At 41.2% G+C, this 13,933-nt stretch overlaps 1 protein-coding gene across 3 annotated transcripts in view; it reads right to left on the reverse strand.

Annotated features, from left to right (window-relative positions):
* LOC148034369 (pectin acetylesterase 5-like) overlaps nucleotides 1-13,933 on the reverse strand; it is an 83,391-nt gene that overhangs the window by 39,116 nt on the left and 30,342 nt on the right. For all 3 annotated transcript variants that reach the window (XM_087679314.1, XM_087679313.1, XM_087679316.1), the window contains one exon: nucleotides 8,943-9,067. In XM_087679314.1, coding sequence (XP_087535440.1) covers nucleotides 8,943-9,067 — 125 coding nt within the window. The remainder of the gene's footprint in view (nucleotides 1-8,942; nucleotides 9,068-13,933) is intronic.

Consider the following 13,933-nt stretch of genomic DNA (forward strand, 5'->3'; position numbering starts at 1 on the left):
GAAGGGGCATCACCCTTATTTTGAGTTGCCTTTCCAACTTGAGAATTATTGCCACCTCCAGTGTTCCCTTCACAAAAGCATTTAGCAGAGCCCCCTCTAAATATAAAAATGAGAAAAAAAGACTTCTTGTGGACTTGGTCACAGTCTCGTGTAATGCAAGAACAACGAACTCATTGAAGGTTGGAAATTGGGACAACGAAATGACGTGCTACATAAAGTGAAAGTATAGCAAAACTATATGAGGTTCATTTGGTCATCCTCTCCACCTCTTTTCAAGCTTTATTAGTGCAACCCAATCACAATGAAACTATAGGGCAATCTGTTGATCATCAAGAAGAAAATGAGCAATAAGGCATGCATATACAAGAGACTTTTCTTTGTGTTAGAGTATGTTGTCCATCACAACCATTCTAATGAAACATATGACAATCTTTTCAGAATGGTTTCACCATTGAAGAGGCAAAAGGCAATTCCTACTCTTTCGTCTCACCTTCAAATTCTAGAAAGTGTTACTTATCTATGATGATTGTTTAATGCTTACAGGAAAACAATTAACTCTTACTAGCATTCGCGAAATGGTATGTGTATTACGTTAATTGTTTTACAACATTGGGATTCCCATAGCACTATAATACAGTTAAAAACATGTAGCTATGTGTGTGCACGTATGCGTGCACAAACGTGTGGTTGCTTATTTGTGTATGTTGTGCAACACCTCAAGAAGCAGTGGATCATGTTCTTTGGAGCTGCCTTGGCTCTTGCTACCTCCTTGATTGTATCTCAACTTGTTTGAGAGTTAATTCACTTCTAGTGCTAGGAAGTTCCTTTGATGCTCTGGCATTCCTTTTTCTGCCTTCAATCTTACTTGTATTTTTTTCCCAAAGAAAAGAAAATTCGATTAATGACAGCTCAAAGGGAAACCTCCCCCTTAGTAACCACTAGTCGGAGTATCAGAGTGTGGGAAACACAAAACATTGATCACCAGAGTGTCAAGGAATTGAGGCGACAACAAGAGAGGTATTTGCTGATGTAGACAACCTACTGGACAGCAAAAACGTAGGTACTGCAGCAGTGGCCCAGTGGGAGAGATGGCATAAGCCTGTCGCCTAGCACTAGATGCTGAAAACGCAACCTAATCAAGTGCTATGATGAAGCAGCAAATGGAGACCTCCAAATAGTAGGGCAATGGCTAAAAACAAGCTGCCTAGGGCTGGATAGTGATGGGCTACAGTCAATGGTGAGTGGGCAGTAGATGGTAGATGGCCGATGGCTGATGGCTGAAATCTGCACAGTAGAGTGAAAAACCTGCACAAAAGGATAAGGCCAAATGGTGGGCAGCCCATCTATTTATAGATATTGAAGAGTGCCCCAAAAAATTAGGGCTTTGGGGGACCACTAAAACTCTCTCAAACCACGCACCAATTTTGTATTTTTCATTAATTAAGTGTATATTGGGCTGTTTAAAAAAGCTAATCAACTGTAAAGCATGTTTTAGCTCAACACCCCCTCTCACACCCAAAACTGAACCTAAAAGGAAAGGCTTGCAATGTTTACCCCAAGGCGTCCCGCACCAAAGCAACCAAAATATCGAAAAAGGTTGCACGTCAACTACCTAGTGGCCTACCAAGACTACAAAGGCGAAGGTTATCTTACCAAGAGAGTTCAAGTAGTCACCCCAAAGAGGACGGGGCATCATACAAATGTTGCTCTCGTCACCTGCCCAGTGGCCTACCAAGACCTGCAAAGGCAGATGGAACTACATTGAACGGATTTTTTTTTTTTTTTTGTGGAAAGTGAATTTTAGGGGTGGTGGCTAATTAAGTAACAATGACCCAAAAGACGGGAATAGGGATGGTACACCCAACACACCACAAAATAGTACAAACTGACCTAACCACTTGAGGATGTCAATGACAAGGAAAAGGTGATGAAGTATCATGTAAAGAAGGATGGTTGTATAATCTGCTGATGGAAACAGCTTAGGACCCGTCCAGTGATGCTCTGCACAATGAGATGCATAGTATGCTACATATTGAAGAATGCTCATATAGTAGGTGCCACTTGGATAATGTCCCTCATGGAAAAATTGTTCACTTGCCCAAGTGCCCTAGTACAAAGATAATGAAACCATGCAATGCATAGGGCAAGGTACAACAGGGGGGGAGCGAAGCCGTTGTCAAAGACAAGTGCCAAAACATGTAGAATACTAAGAAGGGTAGGAACCCCCTCTCAACCTAGATGCCAATGCCGAAGAACAAAGAGGAGTCTGAGGATGTTGGTCTTCATGTGGGGCCAAGAACCATATGGATGAAAATAATGAAGCATTCCTACTCGAACAGCAAGGATAGAAGTCACTGCCTCCATGCTAGTAAAAAAGTAAAACTTCAAGTAGATGGAACCATGAAAGAAACAGTGCGCATCTCCTTTCCCCAGCGCAGAAAGGACTGGTATAAGCATGCATGTTAGCCCTACACTGAAAGACAAAACCCTACAAAAGAGAGAAAAAATCTACAAGCATAGAGGTGAGTAGTGAGATGATCCAAAAAACAAAACTAAAAAATAAAAGAAAGTGAAGCAAAGAGCAATGCAATGAGTATGTAAGTATGCAGCGGAAGTCTAAAAAGGGAAAGGCTAATGGGGTGGCCACCACCACATACGGCGAGGTGAAGAAGTGGTCCTAGAAGGTGTTCGTCCACATGGCCCGACCTCTGGCAGTCTGTGCAAAACCTATTTCTCTTAGGAATTTGCTGCCAAAGGGATCGTGTTTCTTTGTTTCCATCAGAGAAAGTGGTGTCACCCTTGTTTTGGCTTGCCTTCGCATATTGCAAGTTCTTGCCACTGTTGGTTTTCTCTCCTAAAGAAGAGGCAACCAACCCTTGCCTCTCTAAATGGATGTGTGTGGAGGACTTCTTGTGGACTTGATCATGCAGCCTCGCGTAATGCAAAAACTTGCACTTGAACTCGTACAAGGTCAGCAATCTAGGCTGTGAGATAATGTGTTTGATAAAATGGAAGTATTTGTTAAGCAACTTGTTCAAGAAAAACATGACTCAACTTCAAGGAGCTAGTATTAGCAAACTCAGCGAGTAACCACTGATATTCGGCCAACTTGACTTTTAAATCATCTCCTTCCGTTAAATACAAGGGGAAAATGTTGTAATTGAGAGTGAAACTCAAGAAGAAACCCGTACATTAACTCAACATTGATTGTAGCATTGTGGGCTCTCCACTGACGGATGTGATCAAGGTGAGTTAAGGACATAGACTCAGTACAAACGAAGTCTCAAAGTCCTTGAGATTCAACCACCTATTGCATCAAGTTCGACCAAGTGGTGAAATTCAACCTATTAAAACAAGTCTTATCCGTGAAGGCATCCTTGAAAGTTGCAAAAGGAGTGGTATGGTTAGAAGATGGAGGTGTAATGGGGGTAGGGTGGATAGGGAGGTGGAGTGGAGTACACTTGGAGAGTAATCCCAGAGTGCCCACCATGCATATGAGAAGTGTACACATTGGATCCAAATGTGAGTATCGGTGAACTAGGGATAGGCATGGTAACCACCTAAGGAGCCCATGGTGGAGGGACAAAGACACGGGGAGCAAAGGATGGAAATCCTTGCATAGGAGTGACCCAAGGAATGTGTGACAATAGTCCATAAGCAAAGGATAGATATCCCTATGTTTGGAAGGTCGTGTGTGTGTGTGTGTGTGTGTGTGTGTGTGTGGGGGGGGGGGGGGGGGGAGGGAGAGGGGGGTTATGAGTATTCGAGGATAGTGAGGGGGATACCTATCACAACCATCCCATGGTGTAAGGATGTCGTGAAATGGGAATATGTGAAAGGTACAGTGTTAAAGGATGGCATTCCCCCTAACCATGTATCAAGAGGTGGAGGGAATGGAGGGTAGGTAGGTGGTGAGATGGAGAAAGAAAGAGTGTTAGGAGCGGAGATGGAAGATCCAACCCCTGATGTCCTTTGAGCAAAAGTGGAGTGTAATCCAAGATTTTGGAATGAGGATGTAAGTAGATCAGAATGTGAAGAAGATAGTGGTGGGATGGGAAGGAGTTGAGAAGTGTGATTTATGTGCTCAAATGACACAGATGGTAGAGATATACCTGATGAAGGATGTTTGCTTCAGGAGCCTCCTCTATTAAAGTTAACATATTGAAAATCATCTAGATCCTGCACAACTAAAGAAGAAACAAAAAAGGGTTTTGGCTCATACGACTCAAAAGGGTTTACAAACCTAACATAAGGCCTGCAAAGATAAAGAAGATGGATCACTAGATGAGCCAAATATCGTGGTCCCTCCAAGATCAGAGAGATGGCCAATCTCACCAATCAGTCCAAATGAAGTAGTAGCACTAGTTGAAGGAGTGTAAATTGAATTATACATGATGCACAAGTACTCCTCAAACTCTTCATCTATAAGATGGCTAAACGAGAAGAAGAAGATGGTAAAGGTGAAGGTATGTCTACCTCCTCCTCGAGACCATAATGTCTTCTCAAAGCCTCCAATGATGGAGAAGCTTGATAGGGTGTCATAGGATCCAAAGAAGAAGGTGCCTAAGACATTATGAGTCAAAATCGAGCCGCGTGTGAGTCTCGCACAAAGACTAACCTCCACAATCACCGTAGGATACTCTTTAGAAAAACATCGGCTCTAATACCATGTGAAGATATGCTAGGGTTTGCACTAAGAAAACACAACATATACGACCAAGACTAAAACACAAAGACTTAAACAGAGACAAGTAAAACTCAAACCCTAAACGCAAAACACAAAAACTCAAAACTCAAACACAGAGACAAACACAAAGAGAAGAAACTCTGAAGTGAATGAATGTAAGAGTGTACAAAATGCCCAAGGGCAGAGCAATGTAGTGTCAGAGAGTGACGTCCATCGGAGATGGATCCCAAGTGTACTAACCACCAATCGAAGTGTCGGAGTACAAAAAATACCAAACGTTGATCACCAAAGAGTCAAGGAACTGAGGCAACAGCAGAAAAGATGTTTGTTGATATAGACGGCCTACTAGATAGCAAAAACGCAAGTATTGCAGCAATGGCTCGATGGGAGAGATGCCAACAGCCTGTCACCTAGCACCAGATGCTGAAAATGCTAGCTAATCAAGTGCTATGATGACGCAACAAATGGAGACCTCCAAACAGCATGGCGATGGCTGAAAACAGGCTGCCTACGGCTAGATAGTGATGGGCTGCAATCAGTGATGGTTGGAAAGCAAACAGTAGATAGCTAATGGCTGAAATAATTAAGCGTGTTTTGGGGCTCTTTAAAAATGCTAATCAGTTGTAAAGCAAGTTTTAGCTCAACAGGCGCACTAGGGACCAGGTCACCCCGAAGGTAAACTGAGTACTGTGGGAGTTTCACCCACTAAAAAACCCCTCTCGATGGGTTCCCACAAAGGGAGTGTCATACCCAGCTTGTCAAGGCATGACAAGGTCCCAAGAGCTAGCATCCCATGTGACCAAACTCACACTACCTCAATGTACAAACATGTTGGCATACAACGCCTTAGGTCCAATTGTGGTGATTACTCGAGGATGTGCACAATAGGGCCTTCCTATAAATAGGACTCGGTTGTACTAATCACTTTATGACCTCTATGACAAATGTTGCTAATGCCCATCCAAATGTCAAACATGAAGCAAATCAATTTCAGAATGTTTGCACCAAGTCATTAATCATAGACCTCTGCACTTGTTGGAGTTAGTTGAAATGGCTCAAACAAATAGACTCTTGGCTCAAAACAATGCAAGAAAAATTCGTAAATAGCAGCTTAGAGCTCAATGTAATACCTATGGAAGATAAGGGATGCTCTCCCAAAGGTTTCTTAAGGGGCTGCACTATTCTAGGCAGCAGGAGTCTATACAAAAAGCCATAAACTTTTGTGGTAATTGGACAGTTTCAAAGCATGAATTGGAGATTCTTTGTTTGCAACATTTACAAATGTAACTGCCACTTCATCTTATACCTGATATTCAGGAAGCTTCAAAAATGATTTTGGGCCATGTTCATTAAATCATCGATGCTTATGATGCCTCTTCACTTAAAGATCCTTTCTCAGATGAGGAAAATGCATTGCACGCTAGGTAAATGGAAGCCTCTTTGACAGGATGGCCCTAACAGTTGTTTACCTGGCTTTTTCAGATGACTTACAAGACATATTACTATTCATCATCAGTCATGCTTGGCTCTCCAGGACATATTACTGTTCATCATCTCATGCTTGGCACTCAAGGCAACTGCCAGCTTCTTGGAAACAAGGATTGGTTATGTTGTTCTCCAAAAAGAAATTGTGAGGAACACTTGCTGATTTGCAACTGATTACTTTGAAATTTGATGCCTATTGAATGTAAATTTATTATTATGCATTTGTTGAGAGGCTGAAGGGAGTTTTTCTTTCTGGTTTGTATCAGACCAATGTGGTTTTATTCCCAGGAAACTGATCCCTAACAACTTGGCAAATGTATATTTTGCTTAGTATGCTGAGCACGCAAATTAAGATGTTGTGTTGCTACAAATTGATGTGGAGAAAGCTTTTGATTCTGTGCATTAGGAGTTCATTGCTTGATCATCTTATTGGCATTTGATCAGCTCAATGGGTTACTACTTCCTGATGGCTCTACTCACTTGAGTTACGCTACTGGCCAGAATATTATCCTCAATGAATGTCAAGACTCAGATTGCTTTACTGGATAGATTGAGGGTCAAATGAGATTCTTGGAAGTTGTCTACATGACCATAACATGTTTTCCTGCAAATTGTGTGATATATTATCATGGCTCACATTCAGTTTTTTTGCCTCTCATTATGTGCTACAAAGCTGAGATTGATCCTTTCATGTCAATGGCAATAGAATCTTAATGCAAAACTAGAAGCATAAGAAAGGTGTCAAACTTTTTTCTATAAGAAAGGCTTGCTCTTTGCACAATGGATTGAATGTTCTCAACATCCATTATCATGTATCGGGAGGCAAATTGGCTTTACTGCAAAAATTTGCTGAAGGAAAGCAACCTTGGACTAAAATGTTAGCTGTTTTATGCACTGATCCATGTAAGGACGTTTTTGTAACTAGGTTCATGCTAGAGATTGGATTTTGGGGCGATTCCAAGGGTTCATTCTTACATGTCCTTTTCCTATCAAACTGGTTGCTAGCTAGAAAGAAGCCCTCTCTCACATTAAATGGGCAGGCAGGCCTTAAACTGAAGGTAATTCATTTCATAATGAAAGTATGCATTCGGGCATTGTTTTGTATCCTACTTTGGCAGTTTCCAAAGTAGGATACAAAACAGCCAAAGTAGGATACTACTTTGTATCCTACTTTGGCTGTTTCCAAACCAAGAAAGGCTTACATGTATGTTTTGGGTCAGATCATCATTACGAGCCTCTTTGGACTCTCATTCAGGATGTGATTGAGCCTCTTCAAATGGTTCCTTATATGCACTCTAAGGACCATAAGACTAGAGCATTCTATAGAATGGAAGGTTCTCTCATGGAATGAAAGCCAAAAGAACGTAAGTTGTACACCTTGGATATTTGAGCATGCCAATGCACTTTGGCATCGCATATTTCTCATGTTTGTTGAGGACTCTAAAATTTAGACCAGCAAGTTGCCACTGAAGGAGCAACTCTTCCTTTGGAGATGCATAATTGGTGTTGTTCCTTGGAGTCCCAAGCTTGCCACCAAAAGGATAGGTTATCAAAGTAATTCACTTGGTCAGCTATGTCCCTATTTCCAAACAAGCTTTGATCCCCTTGGCAAAAAAGCTCAAAGTCACCCAATTTGGACGCAAGCTCATAATCAAGACTATCTTCTAGCTGATCAAATATTGGAAACATAGACTATCTGTATCCTAGTAACTATATTCTCACGTAAGCTCTTTTCACAAAAAGAGTTGTCTACCATCTAAGACAGCATGTACTCATCCCAAGAAGGAAAGGACGCAATCTCAATTTCACTAACATCCCCAATAAAATGTGTGCATGCAGCAGATTGGGTTACTCCACTCGTATTTCCTACATCCTCTACACTACATGCTTTGCTTGCCTCTTGAGAAGACTCAATTATGTCTTGCTCGAACAAAAAAGAAAGAGATTTTCAATTGCTACTTGATTCTTACTAACTTCAGCTACTACTGAAATCATCAAGTAATTTGATCACATCGTCTAGATCTTTGTTTCCAGTTCTTCTTTTCTATTAGATACTTTTTATGTCTTGCAATTACAACTGCATCCTTATAGCTATTTGGCCTTGACCTAATCAATTTTACTGAATCCTCTTATGTACTCCCATGTACAATTCAAATTTGATCATCTAGATCTTTGTTTCCAGTTCTTCTTTTCCATTAGATACTTTTTATGTCTTGCAATTACAACTGCATCCTTATAGCTATTTGGCCTTGACCTAATCAATTTTACTGAATCCTCTTATGTACTCCCATGTACAATTCAAATTTGATCATCTAGATCCTTGACCTAATCAATTTTACTGAATCCTCTTACGTACTCCCATGTACAATTCAAATTTGATCACCTAGATCTTTGTTTCCAGTTCTTCTTTTCCATTAGATACTTTTTATGTCTTGCAATTACAACTGCATTCTTCTAGCTATTTGGCTTTGATCTAATCAATTTTACTGAATCCTCTTATGTACTCCCATGTACAATTCAAATTTGATCATCTAGATCTTTGTTTCCAGTTCTTCTTTTCCATTAGATACTTTTTATGTCTTGCAATTACAACTGCATCCTTATAGCTATTTGGCCTTGACCTAATCAATTTTACTGAATCCTCTTATGTACTCCCATGTACAATTCAAAGCATGGAGCAACATATTAGCACATAGGGAATGAGCATGCATAATAGCAACCAAAATGTTTAAATTCATCCAAATGTTAGGGCATGGAGCAGCATATTTACACATCAAGGAAAAATCCTGCATCACTCATGCATTTGACAACCGCTGTTTTTGGGAGTTGGCTCTGAAAATCATCACAATGAAGTATTGAAGCTAATCCTCCAGCAGAGCATCCTGATAAAAGGGCCTGTATAGAAGCTATCAGCAAATTAGAATTGATGACATCATTTTTGCATGATTCAACAGCACTTGAAGTTTAGCTCTATGTCTTCATCCATCCATGTCTAATAAAAATCATAATTCTTTCCAGTACAGAAAAGAACCTAGAATTGACATGCAGATTATGTAACTATGCATTCCTAGCAGTACTCCAACAGTCGGAAAGTTCATAGGAAAATAACTATAATGGACATATTATATGATTAATGAATTCCTAGCTGTACACAGTCCAAAGTTGAGTCTCTATGCATGCAGAACAAATGTCAGTTATCAAACATCATAGTCCACAGCTCTGTATCTTGAATGCAACCCAAAAGTTAAAAATTTGTCGTGTATGAGTGTTTGGGAAAATCATACTTCTTGTTAGTCAAATTTTTGAAAGCTGGCAATAAATGAAATCCATAATTCAAGAACCTTGTCTTGGCAGGCACCCGGACATCTCAAGCATGTAGTAAATAACAAAGCATCTCCAGCATCTATTTAGTAAGAAACCTCCCCCATTACATGCACTTACTATACAGGAAAAATAGGCTGGGATGTACATGATGCTAAAAAATGAAATGCAATGCAAACAATAGATGATATGGAACTTGCAGAGATCAAATGGCACACCAAATTATACAAAGATATGCAAAATGGTTTGGATGCACAACTTGCAGAGAAGGATAAATTAATTGGAGAAATTAAGGCAGAATTGATTGCTTGCAAGGAGAAACTTTAGTGTCTTGAGAAACAAGACAAAGAACAAAATTGCATCTATTACACCTAAACTACAAAATGAAATCCAGGAACTAAAGACACATGTCAAAAATGAAATAAAAACCTTGGATGTTGAAGTGACTAAAAGGAGAAATTAAGGCAAAGGGTTTCCACCAAACTCTCTCAAACCGCTCCCCATTTTAGGGCTTTTACTCTAAAAGAGGATTTTTTAGTGTGTTTTGGGGTTGTTTAAGAGGCTATTCAGCAAGTAATGCATGTTTTAGCTGTCAAGCACCAGTTAAGGATGTACACCGAAGTGTTAACAGCCTCAACCCAAAGGCACTCAGGAAGCTCTGCTGTGAACAGCATAGTGTGCCATTTCCATGACTGTTAGGTTCCTACGCTCTACGACTCCATTCTGAGAAGGGGAGTTGGTAGAGGTGAATTGACGAGAAATGACATGTTGTTGTAGAAACTCGGAGAACTCGTGGAAGATAAACTCACCACAGTTATCATCCTCATGCAACCGACACGACGACCAGTCTGGTTATGAACCAGCAGCACCCAAGCAAAAAAGTATGTGAAAGCATCGGACTTATGCTTGACTCTTCATAGTTGCATTCGTACTACATACGGACTAGTTCGTTCTGTACGGTTCGCACCGTACTGTACGGTACGTATCCGTACCATTTCGTACCAAAAAAAGGCTATTTTTGGCATTTGAAGACTAGACCATACAATATCTTCCAACTCCTAAGCCTTATGTTTATTATCATAATTCCAAGTCTCTCTCTTTTTTTTTTTCGTAAATTCCAAGTCTCTCTCTCTCTCTCACACACTCTCTCTCTCTCCCAACTTTCAAGATGAGTATGTAATTCCAAGAGCATCCCTCCCTCCCCTCTCTCTCTCTCTCTCTCTCTCTCTCTCTCATACACAAAAGAATGAAGAGCCTGTTTGTCCATCCACCCTAAACTTTGCTTTGTTCTTTGATGTATTACATATACACTCCCATCTGTCTTCTAGTAGTGCATTGTGCATGTTGTGCATGAGGTTTTTCCTTGTTATCCTCATGTATTCATCCTATTAACTCAAGTGACATTGTTATTTTAGCTCTAAACATGTGTTCTATTATCTATAATCCAAAATAACCAAGTTTTTGTTTTTTTTTTCGTACTAATATCGCACTGTACCTTATAAAATCATAAGGTACCAATTACTACTGTATTTTATCGTACCGTACCGTATTGTACCTTTCATACTTGACAACCTTGGAGGAAAAACAGCCACATGTATCTAGAATGATCATCCACTATCAAAAAGAAGTACAATGCACCATTCAAGGCAGTAGTGGATGTTGGCCCACAAAAATCAACATGAATCAATCTAAGAGGCGCCTCAGCTCTATGTGAGGTCTGTTGAGGAAATGGGGTACGGTGCTGCTTCCCGATCCGACAAGCTTTACAGACATCTCAAGCTAGCTTCAAGTGTGGAAGACCCTCAACCAGCTCACGGCATGACAACTCATAAAGTGAGTCATAACCAAGATGCCCAAGCGAAAATGCCAAAGACGCTCATTGTTCGTAGGCTCCCGAGATGTGGCTAAGGCCTAGAAACTATGAAACACGAAGCCCTCGGCTATTGGCTCGATCAAAAAGTGAGTCATGTGGTATAGGCCATTAGGTTGTGCCTCACCGCGAGCAATCACTAAACCAGTCTGAGAGTCAAGCATCTCGACTGTGGTCGCTGTAAAGAAAACTGCCCTCAACCGGTAAAGCTGCTAACAAATAGCAAATTCACCCCAGGCTGAGGAACATGATATACATTGACCAGCGTAGCCAGATTCGGACCCTTGTCAGTGGCAAAAATGACGCACCCTGGAGCTTGAATCTTGACCGAGAAGTTATTTCCTACGCGGACCCGTCTGGCGGCAAAAGGCCAGGGAACGGAAAATGTCCACTATAGGAGTCATATAATGTGTAACTCCACTGTCCACAATCCAAACAGGAGCTGAAGTGCTTGGCTGTGACGAGTAGGACTCTGCAGAAACCTCATCAGGAGGCAACTCACAGATATGGACAAGACTCGCATCTAATGCCTCTATGGAGACGATATGGGCCTCTGCAGTCCAGTCAAACAAGCCCTCTAGAGTTAAGAACGTTGTCGACTAAGATGGCTGAGCGGTGGCAGTATGAGTCTGACCTTTAAACTGCCCCTTGCCATCACCCTGCCTCCCCTACTAGGGGTTGCGCAACTGAGGGGCGGGGGTCTAAGACTTAGGTTTTGGTATTGTGTCTCTTGCCTTTGATCGACACTCGTCGTCAAAATGGCCAGCCTTTTGACAATGTTGACAATACCTATTCTTTTTAAGTACATTCTGCCACCCAGGTTTGAGGGATTGGGATGTTCCTTGTGAGTCCCCGGATTGATTTTGCTTTTGAGTTTGGTTTTGATTTTGAGTGGAGGTTTGGTTTTGTTTGCCCTTTCCTTGTTGCCCTTTCTGAGAATGAGCAACAAGAGCCCCCTCTGAAGAGGAATTCATATGAAATTGATCAAACAACCATGCGTAACGCAACAGCTAACACTTAAATTCGTAGAATATAAGCGTGTAGGCTTTGAAACTATACCTTCCACAAAATTGAAGTATTTCCTGGGGAGTTTGTTTAGGAACAATGTGATTTGATCGTCAGAGGACTTAGGAGTCCCCGTAGTGGAGAATTCAGCGAGGAGACTGTTAAGATATCGAGCTCCACTCGTGATATGCCAGGGTGACCGTTGTGCATTTATGTCACCGACTTGTCAGTTGCAGATGCGGTTGGTACACCGCCCATGAATAATAGCTATATGACAGCTATCCTTATCTACTCTAGTTCGTGGCTCAGTAAATATGCCACCTTAGTTAGTTGAGTTTGGTTTGAGACCCATATATAGGGTTCTTCTATTTCTATGTACTTGAGTTCTTTTTGGCTTACACAACTAAGAAGAGGAAAACTGTTTTCAGCCTCCACCTTTGTGTGTATTCCCCCATTGTGCAAGCAAGAAAGCTACAAGTGAGACTCCTTCCTTCTCTTCAAACAATCTTGACATGGTATCAGAGCCTTGTTCGTGGTAAGGAGCTCAAGAAAGCAAGCCAAGTTCGCGGTGTTCTGGTAAGAGGACCAGTGTTGCTTTCATTTTTCAGTTTTGAGAGCAAGCCTCTGCAGGTAGCACAGCCGGAAAGTGCAAGAGTGCATTGTCTCAAATTGAGACGCCCTTCACAGTGTAGCAAGAGGGCAGTATATGTTGCGGGACAAGGCTTTAGCCCTTGGTTGCTCTGTTTTTTTTATTTGAGGCCATTTCAGGGCCTGTTTTGGAGGCGGAAGTTTTCTGCACGCACTCAGGAAAAGGCCCTGTTTTATGCTATGCGACCACTGTTCTACAGGTCGGTGAAAAGTTATTGTAGAAATTGCATCGTATGCTTGTGCGCAGAGACATTGGGAGTTCCAGAATCATCCTTGTTGCCTGTTGATGCAAAATCGTCACTAGGAAGTGACTGTGTGGTCAAATACCACTTTCGTCGGTTTTGCAGATTTGCCCTTGTGTGCTGAAGCTGTGTTCTTTGCAGTGACAGAATTTTCTACAGTATTCTATAATGGCGTCTGATTCTCTTTCACAGATTGTCACTGAAAAGCTTGACAAGAACAACTTCCAAGCATGGAAGTTCAGAATGACGAATTTCCTTATGGGAAAAGGATATTGGGAATTCGTTGCAGGAAATGAAGAAGAATCAGTTCTTCCTGATGTTCCCAATCAACAACAAATGCAGGCATTTAAAGCATGGCATGAGAAAGCCAGGAAAGTTATGTACTAGCTGTCTATCAGCATTTCAGACTCTATGATTGTACATATTCAAGATGCAAGTTCGCCAAAGGAGGCATGGGATACTTTGTCAAAAATGTATAGCACAAATACGCAAGCCAGGAAAATGCAGCTCAAGCAAGAGTTGCACAATGTGCAAAGAGAAAGTATGAGCATCAATGACTACCACATGAAGGTCAAGAAGATTGCAGATGCACTTACTTCCATTGGGTCGCCAGTGGAAGATGATGATTTAGTTTCTGTGACCTTGAATGATCTAGAAAAGGATTGTGCACAGTTC

Source organism: Lygodium microphyllum, chromosome 6 (assembly GCF_053477565.2).
Source record: "Lygodium microphyllum isolate KBCC chromosome 6, Lygodium_microphyllum_v1.1.10, whole genome shotgun sequence".
NCBI lineage: Eukaryota > Viridiplantae > Streptophyta > Polypodiopsida > Schizaeales > Lygodiaceae > Lygodium > Lygodium microphyllum.